Source organism: Acomys minous, assembly GCF_964271855.1.
Source record: "Acomys minous genome assembly, chromosome: 12".
Classification (NCBI taxonomy): domain Eukaryota; kingdom Metazoa; phylum Chordata; class Mammalia; order Rodentia; family Muridae; genus Acomys; species Acomys minous.
The window spans coordinates 107,843,798-107,868,784 of record NC_140493.1 but is presented as its reverse complement, the minus strand read 5'-3'; the positions used below and the strand labels follow the sequence as shown (position 1 = coordinate 107,868,784).

The following is a 24,987-nucleotide window of genomic DNA, read 5'->3' as shown; positions in this document are numbered from 1 at the left end:
GGGCTCACTTTCTGCCTCTGGCTCTGGAGCATCCGGCAAGGATAGAGCTTGGGAGAGAAGACCCATTCAAGGCAGTGACACCCTGACCCTTCCATCCCTCCTCCACCCTCCCCTGGCAGAGAGAGGGTGTACCCTGGGGCTCTTTGCATCATCCTGCGGCTTCGGCTTCGCTGTCCTCAACCGGCAGCCAGGGGGTGGCAGAGGGAAGGGCAGAGCCCGCCACCATGGCGACACACCTCTCCCACCCCCAGCGGCGCCCTCCACTCTTGCGCCAGGCCATCAAGATAAGGCACCGCAGGGTCAGAGACCTTCAGGACCCACCCCAAACCACCCAGGAGGTAGGAGTGACTTCGAAGGGCAAAGAACCAGCTTGGGGGTGCTCAGCGATCTTGGGGCCTAGATGTGGGAGGCTGTCCGGCTGCCCCCCCGTCTACCTGCCGTCTGTGGCTCTGGGCGTAGCCTTGTGGGTGGGCAGAGAAAGGCTCACCATGTGTTCTCTGAACCACAGTAGACTTTGCTAGTCCCTTCCATTTGTTGGGCCTGTACTTGGGCCCTGTTCCTCCAACTCTGAGGGCACCGGCCACAGGAAGCAGTATCTCCAATGACAGTGGGCTGACCAGGGACCCCTCTGAGCTACCCGAGACCTGCAGTTTCCCCCACTCACCCACCTCTGCTGCTAGGCCTCACTTCCGCTGCTGGGGTGAGGAGCGGGTAGCCTTCTGATAAGCACTGCTGTTTCCTCTGGGGAAGGAAGGGGGGGCAGGTGTTAGAGAGCCCACTGCTGGGCCAGCTGAACGCCCATGGACCTCAGGGATGGCAGGCCAGGGGATGAGCAAGATGGCCCAGGGGTCAGCTCCTCAGGGAGCCTTATGTTGGAACAGGTGAGGGGCATCGGTGGGCCTAGAGGTTGAGGTGCTGAGGCCCCAGTGGCTCAGGCCTGGGCCTTCCTGCCTGGCTGGATAGGCCTCCAGGGACACCTTGTTTTCCTACCTTGCTCCTAGGTCCAGGCTCAGTCCCACCACTTCTCCCCGGAGGAGGTAAGAGGCAGAGGTGGGAGAGTGTGGACGCTGTGGGGTGCAGCCCTACATCCTCTCTGTGGGAGGCCCCTCACCCCCAGAGGCGGTGGAGGCAACAACCTGGTAGAGAGCATTATGGGTCTCAACTTTCACTGTGCATCTGCCTCTTTGTCCCTTTTCTGGGCCTGAGGTGTCAGTGTCAGGGAGGGCTGCTGGGTGAGGATGGGGTTTCCGAGGTGACCCTGCTATGTCTCAGCGGGACCTGCTGTATGAGGAAGCCCTCTATACTGTCGTGCACCGCCTGGGGCAGCCAGAGCCCAACCATGTGAAGGAGGCCTCAGAACTGCTGCGCTATCTGCAGGAGGTAAGCCCCCCCCCCCCCCCCGCCTGAGATCCCCCTGGCCCTTACCCATCTTCCAAGGCACGGCCTTCGCTTCCCACCAGGCCACCCGACCTTGTATCTCCAGCCTCCCACACCTCTGCCCCCCTTCAGGCCTTCCAGGTGCAGCCTGAGGAGCACCGGCAGATGCTGCAGCGTGTCAGGGAACTTGAGGTAAGCTGGACCAGGGTACCCTGGGCAAGGTAATGGTAAGCCTGGCCCTCTCAGGAACTCAGAAGCCAATCCTTCCCATCCCTCCAGAAGCCAATATTTTGTCTGAAGGCTACAGTGAAACAGGCCAAGGGCATTCTGGGCAAGGATGTCAGCGGTGAGTGTGGTTGGGGTGCCCCAGATGACCTCCCGCCCCCATCACAGTCTGGTCTTGACCTCTTCTCCACAGCGCCCATCCCCCACGCATGCCGCGGCTGCTAGCCTCTTGCATTTAGACTCTGAGTTTCTCAGGAGGACTGATGGCAATTCAAGGGAACATGGCCGAGTCCCTGGAGGTTCCTCTTTCGCTCCTTCCCAGGGTTCAGTGACCCCTACTGCCTGCTGGGCATCGACCAGGGGGTTGGCGTACCAGAAGGCAGCCCGGTGTCCCGACGTCGGCAGAAGGCCGTGGTGAGGCACACCATCCCTGAAGAGCAGACTCATCGCACCCAAGTCAAAGCCCAGACTCTTAATCCCGTCTGGGAGGAGACGTTTATCTTGTATGTGGCTGGGTCCCCGCCTCCATCCTCTGGTCCACACTCCTGTCCTGGCTCCTCTGGGTGTAGGTTTTTTTCTAGATGATGAAATCAGGATCCTCTTGGGTGGAGAGTGCTTAACCCTTGGTTCCCGAGGAGAGCTGGAGAGGGACTCACCTAGGACTGACCCGTGATATTGTTTTTAAGTTATCTGTATTATCAGTATTATTACTTTGGTACGCCCAGCTAGCAATCAATGAAGACACAGACACTTGTTATATTTTTTAAATAGCCTTAGTTAACCTGGGGCAGGGCAGACATCAATCCTCTAAACTTCCTCCCATAGTGGGGCAGGCATGGGATCCCTGCATCAATCCTATGCCATCTGCTTCCAATAACTTCTATCAAGCTACCTCCCATCCATAATCCTAAATACTTGTTAACGTTCTTCATCTGGGCTGGGTTCTCCATCCACGCTGGCCATGTGCTTCTCCTCCAGCTAACCCATGGCGGCCTTCCTCTCTCCCCTTCAGGTCTCTCTCCTTCCTCCTCGTGGCCCTCTTTTCCTCTTCCCAGGATTCCTCTCTCTCCTTCTTGGGACCCTTAGCCATACCTCTAGCTCCTCTGCCCTGGCCAGGTGGGATGGCTTTTTATTAAGCAAAAGGTAGGTCACAGAGATAGCAAGCAGTAATTAGCAGTAATTACTCCCCAACACCGTGACATAACTGCCAACCAGAGAGCATCTGCCTGGCGTAGTCCCACACTCCTGTAATCCTAGCACTCAAGAGACTAAGCTGGCAGATGACAAATTCAAGGCCAACGTAGGCCACATGGCAAGACCCTGCCAAATAAATAACTATACGTGCCTTAGAGCAGCAGAGGGGGGAGAGTTGGGCCCCTCTGGGTGAGAGGTGGTCAGAGACACTCAGCCTTTCCTTGAAGAAGGTAGAGAAGCAGTTGGGATGGAGGAACCATGCTGGGTGGTGGTGGCGCACTCTTTAATCCCAGCACTCGGGAGGCAGAGGCAGGCAGATCTCTGTGAGTTCGAGGCCAGCCTGGTCTACAAAGCGAGTCCAGGACGGCCAAGGCTATATAATATCCTGTACTAAAGAGAAAAAATAAAAAATAAAAAGGGAGGGAAGCCGGGCGTGGTGGCGCACGCCTTTAATCCCAGCACTCGGGAGGCAGAGGTAGGTGGATCACTGTGTGTTCGAGGCCAGCCTGGTCTACAAAGTGAGTCCAGGATGGCCAAGGCTACACAGAGAGACCCTGTCTCGAAAAACAAACAAAAAAAAAAAAAAAAGGGAGGGAAGAGCCTGGTGGTGGTGGCGCACACCTTTAATCCCAGCACTCAGGAGGCAGAGGCCGGTGGATCACTGTGAGTTCAAGACCAGCCTAGTCTACAAAGTGAGTCCAGGACAGCCACGGCTACACAGAGAAACCCTGTCTCGCAAACAAAACAAAACAAAACAAAAAGGGAGGGAAGATTTAGCCAAGAAGGGGCTACAACTTCATAGTGGGTGATATTGGGGGTGGCAGTTTCAGAGGGCAGGCTCAGCTTGGGGCTTATGGCCAACCCTTTTGGCCTGGTCCAATGTGAATGTGCACTAGGTGTCCTACCCTACTAAGGTTTGTGTGTGTGTGTGTGTGTGTGTGTGTGTGTGTGTGTGTGTGTGTGTGTGTGTGTGTGTTAGTTCTGGTTGTCCTGGAACCCTCTTTGTAGACCAGGCTGGCCTTGAACTCACAGAGATCTACCTGCCTCTGCCTCCTGAGCTCTGGGATTAAAGGCGTGCGCCACCACACCCGGCACCCTGCTAAAGTTCTTAAGCATACTTGTTCTTTTCTCCCTAAAGGGAGTTCGAGGACATAAACAATGCAAGCTTCCACCTGGACATGTGGTGAGTGGCATGCCCTTGACCCTGGGGACAAGGAACAAAGCCGGTGAAGTCACAGGCCCCTTCTCTGCCCTTGCTCATACCTCTGGCCTGCAGGGACCTGGACACTGTGGAGTCTGTCAGACAGAAGCTTGGGGAGCTCACGGACCTGCACGGGCTCCGAAGGTGGGGTGCAGTGGACTCACAGGGGAGGAGGGGGTCCTCTGCCTTTCCACATGTGCCCTGCTCTCCGGAATGCAGGCTCTGCCGTTGGAGGCCCGCGTGGCTGAACCCTCACCAATCTTGCCTAAAACAGGATCTTTAAGGAAGCCCGGAAGGATAAAGGCCAGGATGACTTTCTAGGAAATGTAGTTCTGAGGTTGCAGGTGAGAGCCATGGGGGAGGCAAAGGCAGGGAGGTGGAGGGTTTTGAGGGGCTCCAGGCTGACCCAACCTGAGCCTGGGGGCTGACCCAACCTGAGCCTGGGGGCTGACCCAACCTGAGCCTGGGGGCTGACCCAACTACTTCCCTGTCTCTACCTCAGCTCTGGTAAGGGTCTTGCCGCTCATTATTGCGTGTGTTGCCTGCTAGGACCTGCGCTGCCGCGAGGACCAATGGTACCCACTAGAGCCTTGCACAGAGACCTACCCAGACCGAGGCCAGTGTCACCTCCAGTTCCAGTTCATTCACAAGAGGGTAGGTCCAGGGCCGGAACTTCTGGCTGTGTCATCCTTGGTTGGTGGCCTTCCTGGCTTGGGGCCCCTGTGCTCATACCCCTGCTGCCTTATTGCAGAGAGCCACGGTGGCCAGCCGCTCCCAGCCCAGCTACACTGTACACTTCCACCTACTGCAGCAGCTGGTGTCCCATGAAGTCACTCAGCACCAGGTCTGTCTGTCTTCCAGAGCTGGGTACCACCAGGGCCACCTGTCAGGCCCTGACGTGCCTCTTCTACTATTTCTCTCAGGCCGGCAGTACCTCCTGGGATGCATCTCTGAGCCCCCAGGCCGTCACCATACTCTTTCTCCACGCCACTCAGAAGGACCTGTCAGACTTCCACCAGTCCATGGCGTGAGTACACAAATCTGTCAAGGGCCATCACGTGCCCTGGACTATGTCAGCTTCTGGGAGTGCCAAGAGGGGGCACTTATGAATGATTGCCATGCCAGCCCGTGTGGAGTAGAAAAGAGTGGTCATGGCTGGACGCTGGGCGTGAGGAAGAAAGAGAGCAGAATGCTACCGAGGACCTGGCTATGACTTGGTCTTGGGGGAGGAGGGTGATTCTGGGGCTCTTGGGCAGATGGGTGTTTCTGAAGAAGATGTTGGGGTAGAAGGGTGAGGTGAGTGAGATGCCAGATGGTAAGGAGCCAGGGTCCCGCTCAGGAGCCAGGCTTTAAAGGCAAGCAGTAGCTGTACCAAGAGGGGCCTCAGCCTGTCCCTGGTGCAGTCACACCTCTGTCTAGTCCCCCTTACACATCTAAGGGAACTTCCAGCTGATGAGTGACCTGTATACGAGACTTGAATTTGAATCTGACTTTTCAAAAGAAACAAGAAACCTTGAAGTTTTATCCAGGTGTGGTGGCCCACACCTGTAGTCTCAGGGCTTGGGAGACAGAGGCAAGAGGATCGCGAGTTCAAGGTCACTCTCAGCTACATAGTGAGTTAGAGTGGTGCCTAATCAGTAAAGTGCTTGCTCTGCAAACATTCGGACCTGAGGTCAGTCCCCAGAGCCCCAGCAGGGTGTGGCTTGTCTTGTCTGAAACCCCAGCACTGTGGGTGGTGGGGTGGTGGTAGTGCAAAGATAAGAGTCTAGGGGAGCTCGGCAGGCGGATCGCTGAGTTCAAGGCCAGCCTGGTCTACAAAGTGAGTCCAGGACAGTCAAGGCTACACAGAGAAACCCTGTCTCGAAAAACCAAAGAAGAAGGAGGAGGAGGAGGAGGGAGAGGAGGAGGAGGAGGAGAAGGCTGGGAGGTGGTGGCACACTCCTTTAATCCTAGCACTTGGGAGGCAGAGGCTGGTGGACTGCTGTGAGTTCAAGGCCAGCCTGGTCTACAAAGTGAGTCTAGGACAGTCAAGGTTACACAGAGAAACCCAGTCTTGAAAAACCAAACAAAGAAGAAGAAGAAGAAGAAGAAGAAGAAGAAGAAGAAGAAGAAGAAGAAGAAGAAGAAGAAGAAGAAGAATTGTGTACAGATGTCATCAGCAGCCAGAGGGGGCATTGGTTCCCCTGTAGCCTGAGTTGCAAATAGTTATGAACTTCTCTATGTAGATGCTGGGAACCAAACTCAGGTCTTCTGAGAGAGCAGCCAGTGCTCTTAACTGTTGTGACATCTCTCTAGCCCCAGTTGGTGCAACACTTTTACCCATTGAGTCATCTTACTGGCCCCAGAAATGGTGAAGGTTTTTTTGGTTTTGGTTTTGGTTTAGTTGTTTGAGACAAGGTCTCTCTAGGTAGCCCTGTCTGGCCTAGAATGTGCTATATAGACCAGGCTGACTTTTTTGAAAAATTTTAATTAATTTATTCTTGTTACATCTCAATGATTATCCCATCCCTTGTATCCTCCCATTCTTCCCTCCCTCCCATTTTCCCCTTATTCCCCTCCCCTATGACTGTTCCTGAGGGGGATTTCCTCCCCCTGCATATGCTCATAGGGTATCAAGTCTCTTCTTGGCAGGCTGACTTTTAACACAAAGTGATCCACCTGCCTCTGTCTCCCACATTGGAGAATTAAAGGTGTGCTTTTCTCTGCCCAGCTTTGAAGTTTATCCATACAAAGCACAATTTAAGATTTGGGTAAGGCTGGGGTAGTGGTGCATACCTTTAATCCCACTACTTGGAAAGCAGAAGCAAGCATATCTCTTTGAGTTCGAGGCCAGCCTGGTCTACAAAGTGAGTTCCAGGACAATCAGGGATTTATGTAGGGAAACCCTGTCTCAAAACAAACAAAACAAAATCAATGCAAAGTCAGGTGACTTGAAAAGCATCGATAGAGCCGGGCGTGGTGGCACATGCCTTTAACCCCAGCTCTCAGTACTTGGGAGGCAGAGGCAGGCGGATCTCTGTGAGTTTGAGGACAGCCTAATCTACAAAGTGAGTCTAGGACAGCCAAGGCTACACAGAGAAACCCTGTCTGGAAAAACTAAAACTAAAAATTAAATTTAAAAAAAAGAAAGAAAGAAAAGCATCTATAGAAACAAACATAGGCCCTGCCATTCACACTGTCAGCCACTGGTCTTCAGACTCTAGGGTGGAAGATGTCTTCCTAGGCCCCCTCTGAAGGCTTCCTGTCTCTGCAGGCAATGGTTGGCCTACAGCCGCCTCTACCAGAGCCTAGAGTTCCCCAGCAGCTGCCTCCTGCACCCTATCACCAGCATAGAGTACCAGTGGATCCAGGGCCGGCTCAAGGCAGAACAGGTGAGCCGAGTGAGTTGGGCAGGCAGGGCTCTGGAGAGCCGCGGTGGCGGTGGCCTGTAACATCTTCCTGGCTTTTCAGCGGGAGGAACTGGCCACCTCCTTCACATCCCTGTTGACCTACGGCCTCTCCCTCATCCGGAAGTTCCGCTCCGTCTTTCCCCTGTCTGTCTCTGACTCCCCATCCAGACTGCAGTCCCTCCTCAGGTGAGTGGCTGCCCTATTTGTTCTGCAGAGGGGGTCATGGCTGAGGGTGCAGGGGTGGGCACCTGCGAGGAGGAGTCAGGCAGGCCTGTTGGGTGGGAGCAGGGTGGCAGGCCTCTGGATGGAGCCCTCTGTCTTTCAGAGTCCTGGCACAAATGTGTAAGATGAAGGCCTTTGGAGAACTATGCCCGGACAGTGCCCCACTACCCCAGCTGGTTTCTGAAGCTCTGAGGGTAGGCATCTTCGCTGGGGGTGGGGGTAGGGGCTTACCCCTTCTTTTTAACCCCCCTTTCTCCTTGCCTGGTTTCCAACAGATGGGCACAGTTGAATGGTTTCACTTGATGCAGCAACATCATCAGCCCATGGTGCAGGTGGATGCTGGGATGGGGGGGTGTCAAGGGCGGGTATGTGGTGTCTGCTCTTATAACCCTGCTGACCTGCTTGTATCCTTCCCAGGGCATCTTGGAGGCGGGCAAGGCCTTGCTAAGCCTGGTACAAGATGTTATGGGTGATCTGTACCAGTGTCGCCGTACGTGGAACAAGATTTTCCACAAGTGAGCATTTGTGGGTGTGGAGCCCATAGGCCTGTGGGACCCTGGTGGGCACCTCTGTCACACATACTGCCTTTTACTCCTCTAGTGTCCTCAAGATAGACCTCTTCTCCATGGCCTTCATGGAGCTCCAGTGGCTGGTGAGACCCTCTGCCGTCTCTAGGCAGCGCCCCGCTGTTCAGCTCGGCAGCCCTGCCCAACAAGCTTTTCCTTGTAGGTGGCCAAGAGGGTCCAGGACCACACAGTGGCCGTGGGCAACCTCGTCTCTCCAGATACTGGAGAGAGTCTGTTTCAGCTCTACGTCAGCCTGAAGGAGCTCTGCCAGCTGGGCCCTGCCCCCTCAGACAGGTGGGTAACAGGAAGTGGCTTGAGGCACGCAGGAGGGAAAAGGGTTGACAAGGGCTGTGGCCCAAGGCTGGTCCCTGGCTTCCACAGAGTAAGCCTCTCCTCTCCTCTCCTCTCCTCTTTCCTCTCCCAGCCTTGGAGTCCTGGCCTTGGATGGTTTCCACCGCTGGTTCCAGCCAGCCATCCCTTCCTGGCTGCAGAAGACTTACAGCGTTGCCCTGGAGCGGGTGCAGCGTGCTGTGCAGATGGACTCGGTGCAGGCGGGGAGGGGCCCTAGGTTTGGGAGTGTGGTTGGTTGGGTTCCCTGCTGGGTCCTCCTGGCTGGGTAGACGCCTGCAATGTCTCAGGACATCTGGGCATCGTTCAGGCCAGCTGGGTGCACAGCACAGCCTCCTGCTATCCCAGGGCTCAGTGGAGCCTTCCTTGCGCCTAGGGGTCCTACAGGCCGAGGGGCCGTGAGCAGAGCCTCCACTCAGCTCTGTGCCTGACAGTGGGAGTGTGGATTTGTGTCCGCCTGTCCTGGGTCTTCTTTCCTAAGTGTTGCCCTTCCCCCCCAGTTGGTTCCTCTGGGTGAACTGACGAAGCACAGCACTTCTGCTGTGGATCTGTCTACCTGCTTTGCCCAAATAAGCCACACTGCCCGGCAGCTGGACTGGCCAGACCCTGAGGAGGCCTTCATGATCACTGTCAAGTTTGTGGAGGTACAGCGTCCCTCCCTCGCCTTGGGACAACTTCACTTCTGCCCCACCCAGTTTCTCCCGGGCTCTCAAACTACCAGCTGCAACTCCCTACACAGCGTATGGCCTAAATCTCAAGCTTTTGAGAGACTCTTCCATTTACCCATATATATATATATATATATATTTTTTTTTTTGAGACAGGGTTTCTCTGTGTAGCCTTAGCTGTCCTAGATGCTTTGTAGACCAGGCTGGCTTTGAACTCACAGTGATCCACCTGCCTCTGCCTCCTCCCGAGCGCTGGGATTAAAGGTGTGCGCCACTATGCCCGGAGGTTTACCCATTCTCAAAGTCCCACCCGTTGACCCATCCCCTGTGACCCACCCACTCTAGGACACCTGCCGGCTGGCCTTGGTCTACTGTAGCCTTATAAAGGCCCGGGCCCGGGAGCTGTCTGCAGGTCAGAAGGACCAGGGCCAGGCAGCCAACATGGTAAGACCCAGAGCTGGGGGCTGAGGGACTGGCCAGGCTGGGGTGGATCTGCTTCTGTTGGTGTTTGCTGTTCAAGAAGCCCACATCCCTGTGCCCGTGACTGTCCCCAGCTGTGCGTGGTGGTGAATAACATGGAGCAACTGCGGCTGGTCATAGACAAGCTGCCCACTCAGCTGGCATGGGAGGCCTTGGAGCAGCGGGTTGGGGCCGTGCTGGAGCAGGGGCAGCTACAGAACACACTACATGCTCAGCTGCAGGGTGCCTTGGCCGGCCTGGCCCACGAGATCCGGACTGGCGTCCGTACCCTGGCAGAGCAGGTACTTCTGACCACCCCCACCCCTCCCCCCCAGGGAGTGTGCCCACCCTGTTCCTCAGCAGGACCTGAGCCCACATCCGTCCCGAGACCCTAAATTTAAACTCCAGCCTTAGACTGCCTCTCTGGATCCCGCCTGCCTCATTTCTTCTCTCTTTGTGTGCCAGTTGGAGGTGGGCATCGCCACGCACATCCAGAAACTCATCGGCATCAAGGGGTCTGTTCTGCCTGAGGACGTGAGTCACTGTCCTGCCCACCTTCACCTCGGGGCCAACTCCATGCATCTGGGGGTGTGAAAAGGGCCTTGGTAGATAGGAGTCCTGAGGATGTCAGAGAGGAGCCCCCAACCTTGAGCCAGGTGTGTTGTCTCCATGGGCCCCAGTGTCCTCCTGGGATGCTCGTGGGGGCAGGCTGGCCCATGGCAGGCCAGGTCCTCACACTGATGGATGGTGTGGGATTGCCTCAGCAGGCTCAGCTCAGTGTGTAGCCCAACAGGTCTGGAAACACACCCTTCCCGGCACCTGTCCTCCCCGCTGCCCTGTTTATGCAATCCAGCGGACCCCAACTCCTCATGTAAAGTGGAGAGCATTGTCACTGGGCCTCTGAGTGTTTAGGGAAAACGCTGTTGTTCATTAACTCATCAAACGGCGACTAAACACACATAGTTCCAGATACTGACTTAGGCCTTGGGGCTAAGTCAGTGCGACCAAAATGCCTGCTTTTCTTAGGGCTTCTGCTCTGAGGACAGAAAGTAAAGCTAAGTGCAGACATTCGGCCAATGGCAGCCATAGTTAGAACTGGAGCTGGAAACACACGTCCAGCACTTATATGGCATGCTACATAATGATAAGAGCCAAAGGGAAAACAAAACAGAGAAGGGGACGCGAACTGGGAAATGTAATTTTTGATAGTGGTCAGAGAAAGCCTCATTCTGAGCACAACTGCTGAGTCAGGACCCACAGGAAGCAAGAGAGGCATCTGTGGAGATGCCTAGGAGAGCATCTCAGGCAGAGGAATGAGGAAAAGCCGAGGTCCTGAGGCCGCAGGGAGTGACTAATGCAGACCTTGTGTGTAGACACACAAAAGCCTAGCTTTGTGCCCCACCCGGGGGAAGGGGACGGGGTGGACCAGAGTCGGTGGAGTCAGGACTGAAATCAACCTGAGTCTTCTGTCCTTCTTGCTCACCCGTAGGCTATTCTGCCCCTGATGAAATTCTTGGAGGTGGAGCTTTGTTACATGAATACCAACTTGGTCCAGGAGAACTTCAGCAGGTATGCAGTGGCGGGCCCCTGACCTGTCTCCCAGGCCTCCGTGCTCATGGGTCAGTGGCATGCCAGACGGGAATCCCTTTGGTGACTTCCTTGGAGGATGCGACCAGCTTTGGGGACAGGGAGCTCACCACTCTCCTCACTGGCTCTTTGTATTCTGTCCAGCTCTGAGCATGACAAGCCTTTCCCTGTATCCCTCCAGGCCTGGGCCCATCTTCAAGGCCCCTGCCTGCTTCTCCTTGCTCCTCATGGCCCAGGCATCTGGCACGGCCTACAGGGCACGGTGGGGTGCCAGGGAGACTTCCGGTTGGGATGTTGAACGTATGGGCCCTGGATACCTGGGCTCAAGGCTCCAGCTTCCAGCTTCTTGGTTTCTTTCTTTCTTTCTTTCTTTCTTTCTTTTTCTTTCTTTCTTTCTTTTGGTTTTTAGAGACAGGGTCTCTCTGTGTAGCCTTGGCCTGCCTCTGCCTCCCGAGTGCTGGGATTAAAGGCGTGCGCCACCACGGCCCAGCGCTTCTTGGTTCCTCTTTAGTGGCTTAGGTGTTCAGGTTTTCTTTTTTTTTAATTAATTTATTCATATTACATCTCAATGGTTATCCCATCCCTTGTATCCTCTGTGTTCGGCTTTGATGAGAGTCGCAGCCTCCCCTGAAGAGTGGCTGGGCCCTGTGAGGAGCTGAGAGCAGGCTTATGCTGGCCCAGAGCCTCACCTGCCTCCAGTTGGAATCTGGGCTCGTTGTCCCCCCAGAGTCCTGCTGCTGAACTGTAGGCAGGGCGCCTGGGCTGCTTCAGTTTTTAGCCATTTCTTGAGCATTTCTTGTTTGTTCTGCTCTGTTCTTCCTCATGTAAGCAAGAATTAACTTTCCACTAAGACGAGACTTTGCTCAGAAACATCTGGAGCAGCGCCCGATGCACAGTGAACACATCTTACACGCATTAGATGGACTCGCTACTTTAACTCAAGGCCTCCTTCCACACATGCTAGGCCAGGGCTGGACCCTGAGCTTGTCCTCCCATCTCAGGCCTCCTCCATGCTCAGGACGCAGTACTTGTTGAAGATACTTACGGGCTCTGCCCTGCCGTGCCACACGTTACACCTCAGGTGGCTGTGGGGCCAGGTTCTTTGCGTCATCCTCTTCTCCTTACCCATGCTGTGGGTTGCAATCCTAGGTTATGCAGGGTCCAGCTGACCTCCTCACAGTTTGCTGGAGGCCTGCGGTCCTCCCGAAGAGGGTTCTCCACTGAGGCTAAGGGACACGGCGGATAGAACAGACTCCCTTGGCCTGCCCCCCTTTGTATAGCACCTGCCAGCTCTGACCTGACCTCACTGTGGAGCAGGTGGAAGGGGAGGGAGGGTGAGCCTGGGTTCCCGAGGCCTCTCCTTTCTGAAGAGCATCTTTGCTTCCTCCCATGTCGCACTGTCCTGTGTCGGGTGCCCCAACTCTGCCTCCCGCCAGCCTTCTGACTCTGCTGTGGACTCACACACTCACGGTGCTGGCAGAAGCGGCCTCTTCCCAGCATAGCTCGTCGCTGGCCTCTAGCAGGCTGAAGGTGGCCCTTCAGGTAATTGTGCCAGCTGTGAGGATGCTAAGCCTGCAGTGTGTGCCTGGAGTCATCTCTTCTCTTTTCCTCAGAACCTGGAGATCTGCTTCCATGCTGAGGGCTGCGGTCTGCCACCAGAGGCCCTGCACACAGCCACTTTCCAGGTGACGGTCTTTCTTTTTAGCAGTGCCGGGAATGAACCCAGGGCCCTTGTCAGGGTCCTTTGAGGACCCTAGTTAGGACATCAAGGCAGGGAGTCTGTGTCTTCAGTCGCCTGTATCCAGGACCAGTTACCTAACTCATGAAACCAAGTGCAATAAGAAAGGTTGGAGCCAGGAGTGGTGGTGCACACCTCTAATCTATCTCAGCGCTCGGGGAGGCAGAGGCAGGTGGCTCGTTGTGAGTTCGAGGCCAGCCTGGTCTGTAAAGCAAGTCTAGGATAGCCAAGGCTACACGGAGAAACTGTCTCAAAAACAAAAACGAAACAACAAAAAGCCGGGCATGGTGGTGCACGCCTTTAATCCCAGCACTCAGGAGGCAGAGGCAGGTGGGTCACTGTGAGTTCTAGGCCAGCCTGGTCTACAAAGCGAGTCCAGGACAGCCAAGATAACACAGAGAAAAATCTGTCTTGAAAAACCAAAACCCAAACCAAACCAAACCCAAAAACAAACAAAAAACAAAAAGCAAAAAACCACCACCACCAACAAAAAAATGTTGGGCCTCTTATTCAAAATTATTACAATTTTGTGATGGTGACAAGAAATAAATAACCCACATGTGGTGTTCTTCAAAGCACCGGGTCCCTGCACACCTGCATTAGGGGGAGTATACTGACAAAGCAGGCCATGGGGTGCCTTGGGGTCTCCTGGTGCACCCCTCTCTGTGGTTCCGTGGCACCACACACTTCCTATGGCAACGCCACACCTTGCGCTGAGCCTGGGCGTGGGTGGGCATGAAGATGTGCCATTCCAGGCTCTGCAGAGCGACCTGGAGCTGCAGGCGGCCTCCAGCCGGGAGCTCATCGAGAAGTACTTCAGTCTTCGAATCCGGCAGCAGGTGAGGCGCCCCTCCCGTCCTGCACCCACTGAGGGGCCGCAGCCCCAACTCCCTCCCAGCTGACCGCTATGATGCATGATGCCCCTCAGGTGGAAACCACTTCTGAGCAGCTGGGTGCCATCACCATCAAGGTCTCCTACCGTGCCTCAGAGCAGAAGCTGCACGTGGAGCTGCTCAGCGCTTCCAGCCTGCTGCCCCTGGACTCCAACGGTGAGCGGTGAGCGGAGCGGAGGCCGCCCTGGGCCTGGCTCCTCTGGGATCCCGGGAGGCTCAGTGGGAGCTCTGAGCACATTTCCTCCAGTTACCATCAGGGAGCCTTACTGCTAGGGGTGACAGCTGGAGTGGGATTGCTGGAACTCAGTCAGCAGCCCTCCCCTGGGCCACTTGCCAGGTTCCAGTGACCCCTTTGTTCAGCTGACGCTGGAACCCAGACATGAGTTCCCTGAGCTGGCCCCTCGGGAGACCCAGAAGCACAAGAAGGAACTTCACCCGCTCTTTGATGAGACCTTTGAATTGTGAGTGGCTCCCTCCTCTTCTCAGTCCCTCCCTCTGCTGTAAGGAGCTCCTGAGATGGACCACAGTGGGCCTGAAGGGAGGAGTCCTTGGACAAGGGGACAAGTCCCTGGGGGAAAGGGGTGGCCCCTTGGAAGGATGCTGCATCCGAGGTACTGGGGAACCACGCTTTGTTGAAGGTGGACCCTCTTGCTGTAAATCCGCCCGTGACTAGTGGGTGTTATACCATGTGGCAGAGATGAGCCGGGTTAAGACCCAACTGCCATGCGCCTGTTCTCAGCAAGCGGGTACTCTGTATGTTGGAGGGAGGGAGGGCTGATGGAAGGTTTGAGTGAGGTGGCAACTGAACCCCCGACTCCCTGCCAGCCTGGTGCCCGCTGAGCCGTGCCAAAAAGACTGGGCATGCCTCCTGCTCACTGTGCTGGACCACGACACGCTGGGAGCCAACGACCTGGAGGGAGAGGCTTTCCTGCCGCTCTGCAGGGTGCCTGGACTGACAGGCGGCGAAGAGCCTGTGGAAACACCTCAAATGCGCCTGCCTCTCACATACCCTGCGCCGGATGGTAGGCCTGAGTCCCATAGTGGAGCTCTTCTGGCAGGGAGGAGGTCTCCTCCTTGAGAGGAGCACAAGAACGCGGCTGTGGCTCATGTTGCTGAGTATTTCAGTCTCTCTGGTCTCGTAGAGAGGCCAGTGGAATTTAGGCTCTGGAAGTGTTACGTGTCTTCTGTAGGGGAAAACAATTAGCTTCCTTGTGACAAGGGGCCTGGGTCTGTGCTGGGCACACATCCTGCAGTGCATGCCCAGTTTGATGGCAGGCAGGCCTGGCTGCATCACAAGTCACTCTGAAGTACCTCAGGGCTGGCCGGGATGGCACATCCCTCTAAGGGCAGCATTCAGCAGGCGGCTCTCTGTCAGTTTGAGGCCAACTAGAGTTCCTGTAGTGAGGACCCTGTCTCAAGCAAACAAAACGTGCCTTAGGCCTGTTGACTTGCAGTTCTCACACACTTTAGGCGAGGTGTGGCCTCACAGTCTTTAACTGATGAGTAAGCTGCCATGTGCAGTTAGCTTATGTGGTCTCAGGTTCTCAGAAAAAGGCAACAGAGTCACCACCAGTCCCCATCAGGTTCCCAGCCTTCTTTGTCATGTCTGGGGAGCTTTGCTGGTGTGTCCGTCCATTTCAAGGTTGGCGCTGGAATGGGTACCATTTTCTAACCAGGAGTTTGACCCTCAAACCTTTCTCTCCACAGGGGACCCAATTTTGCGGTTGTTAGAGAGCCGGAAGGGGGATCGTGAGGCCCAGGCCTTTGTAAAGCTGAGGCGACAGCGAGCCAAGCAGGCCTCCCAGCATGCCCCACACCCAGGGCCGTAGCAGCAGGAGAGAAGCCAGAGTCCTGAAAGCTTGGCTTTATGCACAGGGAGACCCAGTAGACAGAGGGCCCAAAGTCCTTGCCGGGACAGCCTTGGTGATGGAGCACCCTGACCAGTATTTATCCTTTCTTTTGACCCTCCCCTATGCCCCAGTTTCAGTGTTCTCTGCCATATTCTAGCAGAGACTGTCTCCTGTCACTGCTCCCCCCACCCCAGAAAAGCTGCTTTGGTAGGGTAGTAGCTAGGGCCATCTGCCTTCAGGAATTGCCAGTTCTAGCTACTGGGGTGGGGCCCAGAATCATGGGAACAGAGCTGTGGGCACAAACTTAAGAGCATGAGAGGACCCTGTCAAAGCCACCTTGGTTCAGGAAGGGGGTGGCCAAGGAGACTCAGGCTCTGAGGTGAGACCTGGCAGGAAGCAGGGCAGGCACAGATGGATGGCAGCAGAAAGGACAGTTTGGCTGTCTACAGAGTAGGCCTCCTCCCTCAGATAGCACCTGCCACCTAGAAATGTTCTTAGTGAAAACAAAAAAATAAAACATTACCACTGCCCTCAGAAAATCTAGTTGGCTTACGGTGGGCCTAGGAAAATCTGCGAGGCCCTGCAAACCTCCCTGGAGCGTGTGGCCACTAAGCGGAGGCCAGAGGAAGAAGCTGACACATGAGCAGCATGTGTGTGCTGGCCTTTCAGGAGCTGGCTCTCTCCTCCTACATGGGTTCCAAGGCCCAACTCTGGCCGTCAGGCTTGGGCAGCAAGCACCTTTGCCTGCAGAAGCCACCTTGTTGGCCGTTAGCCATGACTGAACACACTTTACCTGGCACATCAGTTAGTGTGACTGCTGCCCAGGACAGGGACCTGACTAGCTGCTCTGAACAGCAGAGCGTGTGTGTGGAGGGTCTCCTGAACATTGGCAGTCAGAGCTTTTGGCCTGGTGGTCTTCAGACTTGACCCTGGCAACCTTTTATTTTTATTTATTTTTATTTTTTGGTTTTTCGAGACAGGGTCTCTCTGTGTTGCCTTGGCTGTGCTGGCCTTGAACTCACAGCGATCCACCTGCCTCTGCCTCCCTAGTGCTGGGATTAAAAGCATGCACCACCACAGCCGGCCATACTATTATTATTTTTAAATGTTTTTCTAGACAGGGTTTCTCTGTGTAGACTTGGCAGTCCTGGACTTGCATGTAGACCAGCTGGCCTCAAACTCACATCAATCTGCCTGCCTCTGCCTCCCGGAGTGCAGGGATTAAATAAAGGTGTGCACTACCATGCCTGGCCGACCCTAGTAAACTTAATCTGCACACAGATTAACAGTTGCTAGAAAAATTTAAAAAAACCAAAAAACCAAAAAACCAAAAACCAGTTGCTGACAGGCAGCTCTAGCTGAGGCCAGGCAAAGCACCCCATACTTGGATGTGTCCTATACTGAAGAGATCAAGTGGAACAGGGTAAAAAGGTTTACTTAAGGCAGGAAGGAAGCAGGACACTTCCTTTATGTTTCTATGCACATTGTCCACGCAGGAATACCTGCCCACTGCTTGAGAGACCATGAAGGATGGGCCCTCCATTTGGACAGATCAATGAGCAAAGCAAAGTACTCATGGCAGTTTACAGATGACTGGGCAGAAGTCACATGGCCTGGGGGAAAGGGGGTGGTGTCACTGTTTAAGGTTTATCTGCCTCACAGGATTCCAGTAGGCCTGGCTTGGGGGTACCCGAGTTGCCTTTCTACTGGAACAGACCCTAGGCTGTCTCTTCACACAGCAGGATGTAGGTACTAGCCATTTCCATGGCCACCTGTAGACCCATCCCCCACAAACAAGCCACAGCAAGTTCATATTTTATTTCCAATAAGTTTGTTGATTTTTGCATTTTTGTAAAAAAGGAGAAAGTTTTCACTTAATTCATTGAAAGCCCTTTCGTGCTGAGCCCGAGGGAGGGACCTAGGCTGGGGCAGATTCTCTGTAGCCCTCTAGAGCCTGCTGGGCACCCAGGACCGGGAGCAGGGTTGCCTCCCTCCGCCCACTCTGCTTTCCTGTTTCACTGAATCTCTGTACAGAACAATTTTTAAAATTGAAGCTAAACACAATGTACATCAGACAGGCACGCGCACACATGCACACAGGCGTCTGCCCACGCGGCAGTACGTCAGCTGCACTCAGAGAGCACCAAGGAATGCTAAGACCTCCTCCAGCAAGAAGGGCGGGGCTGGCGCCCCTTGGTCCTCACACTGCACTCCTCCCAACAATCACCCTGCTAGCTGCCAGAGGGAGGGAGCCTGTGCCAGAGGGAAGGAGGCAGGGACAGGCGAGGGCAGTGCCAACCTGACAGGTGACTGTGGGGTCACAGAGGCCGGTGTCGGGATTCCAGAAGGAAATGATCAAGGAGAAGCCCAGGCTTCAAGATCCTGAGGGACAGAACTAGGCCCTTGCCCCTGAAGTGCTTCAAGGGCCCAGGTGTGGGAGTGGGGCTAGCCTGTAGCTTTGGCCTGCCTGCTCCGCGGCTGTCCCCAGGGTCAAATACATATTTGGTAAACCCAGAAGCTAGGCTGGCTTCGAGTCTCAGGCCTCCCTGAAGCCCTCACAGCTGGGAAATGGGGACCTGAGTCCACACTACAACACAGACCCTGGCCTGGAAAGGCAGAGGAATGGAGCCTGTCTTTCCAGCATCCCATCCTTCCCTGCTCTGGCCCCAGGAAGAAGTTAAAAATAGTTAGTTCCTACATAAAAGAGACAAAAACATATTCACTGCCAAAAGGCCAGTGGGAAAAGAGGGGACTTTGAGCAGAAAGGATGGGGACCGGACAGGAGAGGACTGCAAAATAGTCTTTTCTTTAAAAAGTGCTTGGTAAGTCTGTTTTAAAGTGTGTGTCTATATCTATGTCCAGATATACACACAGACACTGTGCACACGCTGGCACCACGCACACCTGCACACAGAAATGTATACATGTACATAATCATATACATATACATACATACGTACATACATACATACATACATATATATACTTTAAAAAGTCCTAGGTGAAAAGGTCTGGGCCCAGCTGGGCCAGGTCTGCAGGGTCACGACTGGAGGGCGTGGGCCCGGCTGGGCTGGCAGACAGGGCACTCACTGCCCTCAGCACAGAGCTCACACAGAACGGCATGTTGGCACGGCAGTACTGCCCGGGTCTGCTCCTGACACTTAAGGCATTTCACTGACTGCATGTGGAACACGGCCTGCGGGGAACATGAACTGCAGTTACTGGAATGGTTTCTGCCACCTGCTTGGCCTTGAGCTGAGCAAGAAGCTCTCTCAGGCTCTCACTTCACCATCGTTGGAAGAATGTGAGCCCCAAAGCGCAACCTTCACAGGATCCCACTGGCCAGTGAGAGGAGCTCAGCTCCAGACTCCACCCGCATCCCAGCTCTAAAAAGGGGGGTGGGGTGGGGGCAGACAGAGGGGTGTGGCACAATGGGTGGCAGTTCCCATCCTTCAGGACTTCGGTTGGCACAGAGGTTAATGCCCCTTGTCATAACTGATCTTACCCTAGGCACCCAAGAAAAACCAGAGGCTCATGGGATGGGCCAAGGGGACTGGCTGTTGAAAAAGCTTATCAAGCAAGTCACCCCTCGGTACCAGCAGGCCCTGCAGCCTGCTCACCCTGCAATGTCTCCTGGAGTATGGAGAACCAGAGAAGGCACTATGGGCACACAGCTTAAGTTTAGATTCACAGCACAGGGAGTGGACACTGGCCCTCCTTCCACGAGGGGGTTCTCTCCTCACCCTCTTCCCACAGACTGGCATCATAACCACCTAGCACTGGGCTTGCAGGAAAGTCCAAGCACTGAGATGACTGTGTGTCCCACCCCGTACTCCTGACTGCTGGGGCTGACCTTGTCCACTTGCTCCAGGTGGACCCGCAGCTGCTTCTGGAGGGAGTACAGGGTGGAGAGTGACAGTGCCTCCAGGTCGGGGGCGGCGGGCAGGGCCTGGGCCTCTGGCCCCGTGTGCAGCCGCTCCAGCTGCTCCTGTAGCTTCTTTACCCGCAGCTCTAGGGCGTCCCGCTGCTCCCGGGCCAGCTCACACTCTGCTCCAGCCGCACTGGCCCGCTCACCGGCCTCCTCTGCTTCCTTCTTCCAGGCATCACAAGCCTGTGGACCCAACACGTAGTGCCTCATCATGACGGCCCCCTGCCCCTGCCCCCCTACCCTCCCCCTCCTCCCAGAGAGCATCTCCAGGAGCCAGTGTGGGTCACTCTGGCTGCTTTGTGAGGGGCCTGCTAGGAGGCTGGGCCTGCTGTCTGGGGAGGGGTAGGGAGAAGGCTGCTGCTGCCTGCAGAGAAGAAAGGTTTCAGGACCTCAGCAGACCCTCCTCTGTACTCAGGGAAGGAGGCCAGGCCTAACATGACAGGGGCGCAAGACAGGGCTCACATCTTAGCTTGTACCCCAGGCAGCTGGACAGACAGCCTAACTCACAATCTAGAAGCAAAGGCAGGAGGAGGTCCTAGGGTCACTCTAAAACAATTCCCATATGGAGTAACGTTCCAACTCTCAGGACTGACTGGTCCTGCCATGGGGGAGGGTAGGCCCTTCTCTGTCCTGTTCTTCAGGTCCCTGCTCCCCCCACCCGAATGCCTGCTGTTCAGGGTGGGTTTGAGCTTGCCGTCACCAGGCACTGGGTACTGCAGGTGGGCGTGGGGCCCGGTACCTGCTTGGCCTGCTTCCAGGACTCCTCCCACTGCTTGATGGTGCCGTTAGCTTCATCTAGCTCTTGCCGGAGCCGGGCCAGCTCAGCAGCCCCTGGCCCTGATAGGAAGGCAGGGGAAGTGCCTGGGGAGAAGCTTCCAGAGGCAAAATGCTCCCAGATGCTGCTGTTCATCCCGTTCAGACCTGCCCCAGGGAGGGGAGGAACATGAGCTGTGGAGGGCTTAGGCCCAGGCCCTGGCCAGCCCTCCGTGGGCCGCCAGGGACTGGCTGAACACTGGGTGAGTGGAGAAGAGCTAGCTGTGCAGGTGTCTCTCAGTGTTGTCTGCCACTACATGTGACTCTCAGCATCCTTGTCAGCTGAGTGGGGTTCCTATCACGGCCTCAGGGGGCTTAGGACTGTGCGGGGAGAGCAACTTGTGAAGGTGTCTTAATTGGTGGGCTATTGCATGGGGCCCTTTGCATCCCAGTGAGAGGTGGAGAAGGGCCTGACTGACAGGGTAAGACAGGGCAAAAGCTACCAGCCAGTGCCTCTGTGAGGGGAGGGCTGGAGCAGGAGCTGTTTCACATTCAGGGCAAAGACTGTGCTAACAAGAACTACTAAGAGAACAGGAGGAGAGCCTGAGCACCTGACTCCAGATGCCTGCCCTTCCATCAGCTACGCTGCCCACATTCCCACACAGCGGGCCTATGGATGCTCTGTGCTGCTCTCTGCTGCCGGGCGGAGCCTATCTCAGGGACTCCCTGTCTACCTCTGGCTTCCTTCTCCTCAGACACTGTTCTAGTGACTTCTGCTCCCCTTCCCACTGACTGAACCACATTTCAGATGTTTCTTTTCCCCTTTGAGCAGTATAAGCACAGTGGGGAAAAGATACTGGATCTGTGCACATTTCTCCAGATCTAAATTTGAGACCAGCCAGGGCTACATAATAAAACTTTGGGGTTTTTTTTTGTTTTGTTTTTTGTTTTTAAAAAGGGAGTGTGTTTGCCCTGTGACACACCTGTGGTGTGCACTGTCTGAACCTATTTACCACTGTCACAAAAACTATTAGGCAAGGCTAGGCATGGTGGCACATGCCTTTAATCCTAGCATTCGGGAGGCAGAGGCAGGTGGATCACTGTGAGTTCGAGGCCAGTCTGGTCTACAAAGTGAGTCCATGACAAACAGAGTTACACAGAGAAACCCTGTCTCAAAAAACCGAAAACAAGGTGGCGCACGCCTTTAATCCCAGCACATGGGAGGCAGAGGCAGGCGGATCGCTGTGAGTTTGATGCCAGCCCTGTCTACAAAGCAAATCCAGGACAGCCAAGGCTACACTGAGAAACCCTGTCTTGAAAAACAAAACAACTGCCGGGTGTGGTGGCACGCCTTTAATCCCAGCACTCGGGAGGCAGAGGCAGGTGGGTTGCTGTGAGTTCGAGGCCAGCCTGGTCTACAAAGCGAGTCCAGGACAGCCAAGGCTACATAGAGAAACCCTGTCTCGAAAAACCAAAAACAAACAAACAAACAAAAACAACAACAAAAAAACCCAACAACAACAACAACAAAAACCCGAAAACAAAACAAAAAAATCCACCTAGTATGTGTTAGATTCCCGTCACTCTGTGCACTCCAGTGTCCTGCACTGTTGCCAGAGACTGTCAGGTGACACTTCCATCTATCTATACAGCAGGGTTAGAGGGTCACCTGGCAAGGGGACATGTGGAGCCAGGAGGTAGGGCTCAGGTAAGGTATCTCCAGAATGTGGGAGTCAGAAAGACACAACATTAGCACTTAACTGGGTACAACCTGACTACAGAAGCCTCCTCCAAACTGAGGGAGTGCTATAAAATCCTGGCTGAGGCGAGGGAGTCCGTAACCTGACCGGAATTTCAAAAGCTCCTAGTTCCTCCTCTGACCGGAGGTCCAGCTAGCTAGAAGTGGATGAGGGAAAGGGAAAGGCAGGAGCCTGTGCTGAGTGCTGTATTATCCACTAACTACCTCAGCAACATTCTCTCATAGCCTCCATTCCACGAGCCTCCCGAGTGTGGTGGTCTAGCCTTTGTACCTCCATGCTGTACTTTTCACCACTAGGGTTGAAGGCTGCAAAGAGCAGCTTGGATTACATCGGGGTCCTTGATAGCTCTCCCTGCCAGGAAGGGAGCACTTGAGCCTGGGTGGGCCTTCTCTAACTCTTCCCCTTGTTCTTTGGTGATCTTTGATGACCAGCCACTAGGAGCTCTGTGTGGCCCTGGCCATCAGGCCCAAGGCCTGGTACATGCCAGGCCAGTACTCATTAGGCCTGATAGTATGATCAGGTACTGAAGGCCCGGTCTTCACCCTGGAGCCTGAGACCACTGCTTTTCCCAGGAGCTGGACAATCCTAGCGCATGCCTTGGCATTTTACTCCTCACAACCCCTCAGCCATTCCACAGCACAGGAAGCTAAGACAGAGGCTTGGCTCTGTCCAGTCATGTGGGTATGGGGAGAGAAAGCATCCAGCTCAGGTCCTGGCTTTAACCTGTAGCTGGGTTGGTGTGTCATAGGCAGAGCAGCCAAGGGAATTTGCTAAAAGGCACTAGATTCTTATCCAGTCCCTTTCTTACCCAAAGATCCATGTGATGCTGAGGTCCCCAAGAATGTGTTTTCTGACTGACTCAAGTGGCCCTGGGGCTGCTGCAGGAAGTGTGAGGACAGGCTGACAGGAGGGGACGGAGAAGCAGAGTGGAAGGAGGCTGAGCTACCCAAGGAGCCAGGGATGTTCACAGGTGCAGAGCTCTGCAACAAACTGCCTCCTGTAAGAGAGACCCAGAGGATGGGCTGTGTGAGGACCAGGCAAGCCATGAGGGCACAGGTGAAACCCCAAGCACCCTTCAGGCCATCCTGGCCCGCCCACTGCCAGTACCGACTGTGATGCTGCCAGGGTGGGGCACTGTGCTGCTATCAAACGTCTTCTCCAGGGCGGCTACTCCAAACTCATTCAGGTCCAGGTCATCCAAAGCGGACTCTAGGGACAGAGACTGCAGTGTGGGCACCCAAGGGCCACGCCCTCAGCACAGGGCTTCCTGGCCCTGACTGACTCACTCACCGCCTGTGGAACCTTCTGTGCAGTACTTCCACCCACCCTGGCGGCACCTGCCAAGTCCAACCCAAGTGCTGCTTCTTTCTGAAGCCTTCTTTGATGCCTCTAGGAGGAATCAAGGTCCCACCCAGCCCAGTGTGGTCTGTGTCATGCCAGCAATCCCCACATTATGAAAGCTGAGGCAGGAGGACCAAGAGTTCAAGACCAGCCTGGGCTATACAAGACCACACATCAAGAAGAAAAAAAAAATGAAGCCAGGCACGGCGGCACACGCCTTTAATCCCAGCACTCAGGAGGCAGAGGCAGGCAGATCACTGAGTTCGAGGCCAGCCCGGTCTACAAAGAGAGTCCAGGATGGCCACGACCACAGAGAAACCCTGTCTTGAAAAAACAAAAAACAAAACAAACAACAACAAAAAAAGACTGAATTCAAGGTTGCAGCTTCCTCTGACAGAGGCATAGTGTGGTCTCCCTATGTCCAGGCCACGTGATTCACCCGAGTTACTTGAGGGTGCCACTCTGACCCTTTAAGGACAATACACATTAGGTACGTGACAAACGACAGTGCCCCTTTGCTGAACTGGCCTGACTAGAAGGGATAGTTTCTCTCCTGGATGGCAGCAGCATAAGCTACCACCTGTTTCCACGGGGCCTGGCACAAAGTGGGCAGTGCAAGTAATGATGGGAAGGGGCACTGACTTTTTCCTCTTGGTGCTGAGGCCCAAACCCAGGGATACATGTTACCAAACGTGCTACCAGTGAGCCACACTGTGTGCAAGGCACTAGCTCCTACTTGTTAGCACTCTAAGGACAGATGTGAAGGCTGCTCATTTCCCAAGTGTGCCTAGTAAATGAACTAAGGCCGAGAGCTATGACTTTCCTGAAAGGGCTCCGTGGCCTAGTCTTGGCTGTCCATGTGACCTCATCTCCCTTTGGCTCAGAGGATCCAAGATGACCCTGACTTTCCCAGGCCAAATGTCTAAAGTGTGGGCTGTGCTCATCCAAGCCTCACTTCAGAACACCTTGTGCCTCTGCCTCCAGGTCCAGTCCTAGGCTCGCAAACAAACCCTGCCTAGTTACCTATGACCGACTCTACCGTGTCGCTGGTGGGGTAGAAGGGCAGAGCATTTGCATTCATGCCAGGGGCGCTGCTGGTGCCTGCAGGGCTGGGGGGAGTGGCTGCCAAGCTGGAGGTAATACTGGAAGAGATGCTTGAAGTCAGGGGGCTGCCCACAGGGAGGATGCCCAGCACGTCCTGCAACGAGAGTGGGGAGAGACAATGGGATGCTTGCCTACAGAAGCTCTGGCACAGGCCAAGGTGGGGCCGAAGCAGCCAGCACTGTATAGGCCTGGGCTGGCTGTCCCAGGCCCACCTGTTGAATGGCTGTAGGGGAGGCAGTGAAACCTGGAGGCCAATACCTACTTACCCTTGCAGGCTCACAGCAAGGGATGAGCACGGGGGTTACACTGAGATGCTTCCTAAGTGGATAAGTCTAAGAAGGGACGGGCTCCAGGGCTTGACCCCATCTTAGTCCTGCTTAGTCC

General features: G+C 55.0%; 2 protein-coding genes across 6 annotated transcripts in view; one reads left to right on the top strand and one right to left on the bottom strand.

Moving 5' to 3' along the window:
• Positions 1-19: 19 nt before the first annotated feature.
• UNC13D (unc-13 homolog D) lies at positions 20-16,256 on the top strand. 2 transcript variants are annotated; one of them, XM_084750107.1, is made up of 32 exons: positions 20-338; positions 1,002-1,037; positions 1,273-1,380; positions 1,510-1,569; positions 1,657-1,723; positions 1,925-2,105; positions 3,935-3,979; positions 4,073-4,141; positions 4,272-4,341; positions 4,547-4,651; positions 4,749-4,841; positions 4,921-5,024; positions 7,251-7,368; positions 7,448-7,572; positions 7,712-7,802; positions 7,884-7,940; positions 8,026-8,123; positions 8,209-8,260; positions 8,338-8,468; positions 8,599-8,719; positions 9,023-9,166; positions 9,536-9,634; positions 9,745-9,951; positions 10,115-10,183; positions 11,139-11,218; positions 12,673-12,778; positions 12,850-12,921; positions 13,730-13,813; positions 13,903-14,023; positions 14,205-14,328; positions 14,693-14,889; positions 15,575-16,256. In XM_084750107.1, exons 1-32 carry the CDS (start codon positions 225-227, stop codon positions 15,694-15,696), a joined length of 3,270 nt encoding a protein of 1,089 aa, XP_084606233.1. In that variant the 5' UTR covers positions 20-224; the 3' UTR covers positions 15,697-16,256. The 2 variants fall into 2 exon arrangements, with proteins under 2 accessions (XP_084606233.1, XP_084606234.1); XM_084750108.1 differs by lacking the exon at positions 20-338 and adding an exon at positions 782-881.
• Positions 16,257-17,520: 1,264 nt separating this feature from the next.
• UNK (unk zinc finger) overlaps positions 17,521-24,987 on the bottom strand; it is a 30,271-nt gene continuing 22,804 nt past the window's right edge. For all 4 annotated transcript variants that reach the window (XM_084750109.1, XM_084750110.1, XM_084750111.1 and 1 more), the window contains 6 exons: positions 24,523-24,697; positions 23,266-23,367; positions 22,967-23,155; positions 20,385-20,566; positions 19,571-19,828; positions 17,521-18,913 (listed from right to left, as the gene is read on the bottom strand). In XM_084750109.1, the coding sequence (XP_084606235.1) occupies positions 18,758-18,913; positions 19,571-19,828; positions 20,385-20,566; positions 22,967-23,155; positions 23,266-23,367; positions 24,523-24,697 (1,062 nt within the window). In that variant the 3' untranslated portion in view covers positions 17,521-18,757. The remainder of the gene's footprint in view (positions 18,914-19,570; positions 19,829-20,384; positions 20,567-22,966; positions 23,156-23,265; positions 23,368-24,522; positions 24,698-24,987) is intronic.

Coding starts and splice junctions, on each gene's coding strand:
- UNC13D (XM_084750107.1), top strand. CDS start 225: ATGGCGACACACCTCTCCCACCCCCAGCGGCGCCCTCCACTCTTGCGC. Junction 2,106..3,934: donor TGGGAGGAGACGTTTATCTT/GTATGTGGCTGG, acceptor TTCTCCCTAAAG/GGAGTTCGAGGACATAAACA. Junction 12,779..12,849: donor GGCTGAAGGTGGCCCTTCAG/GTAATTGTGCCA, acceptor TCTTTTCCTCAG/AACCTGGAGATCTGCTTCCA.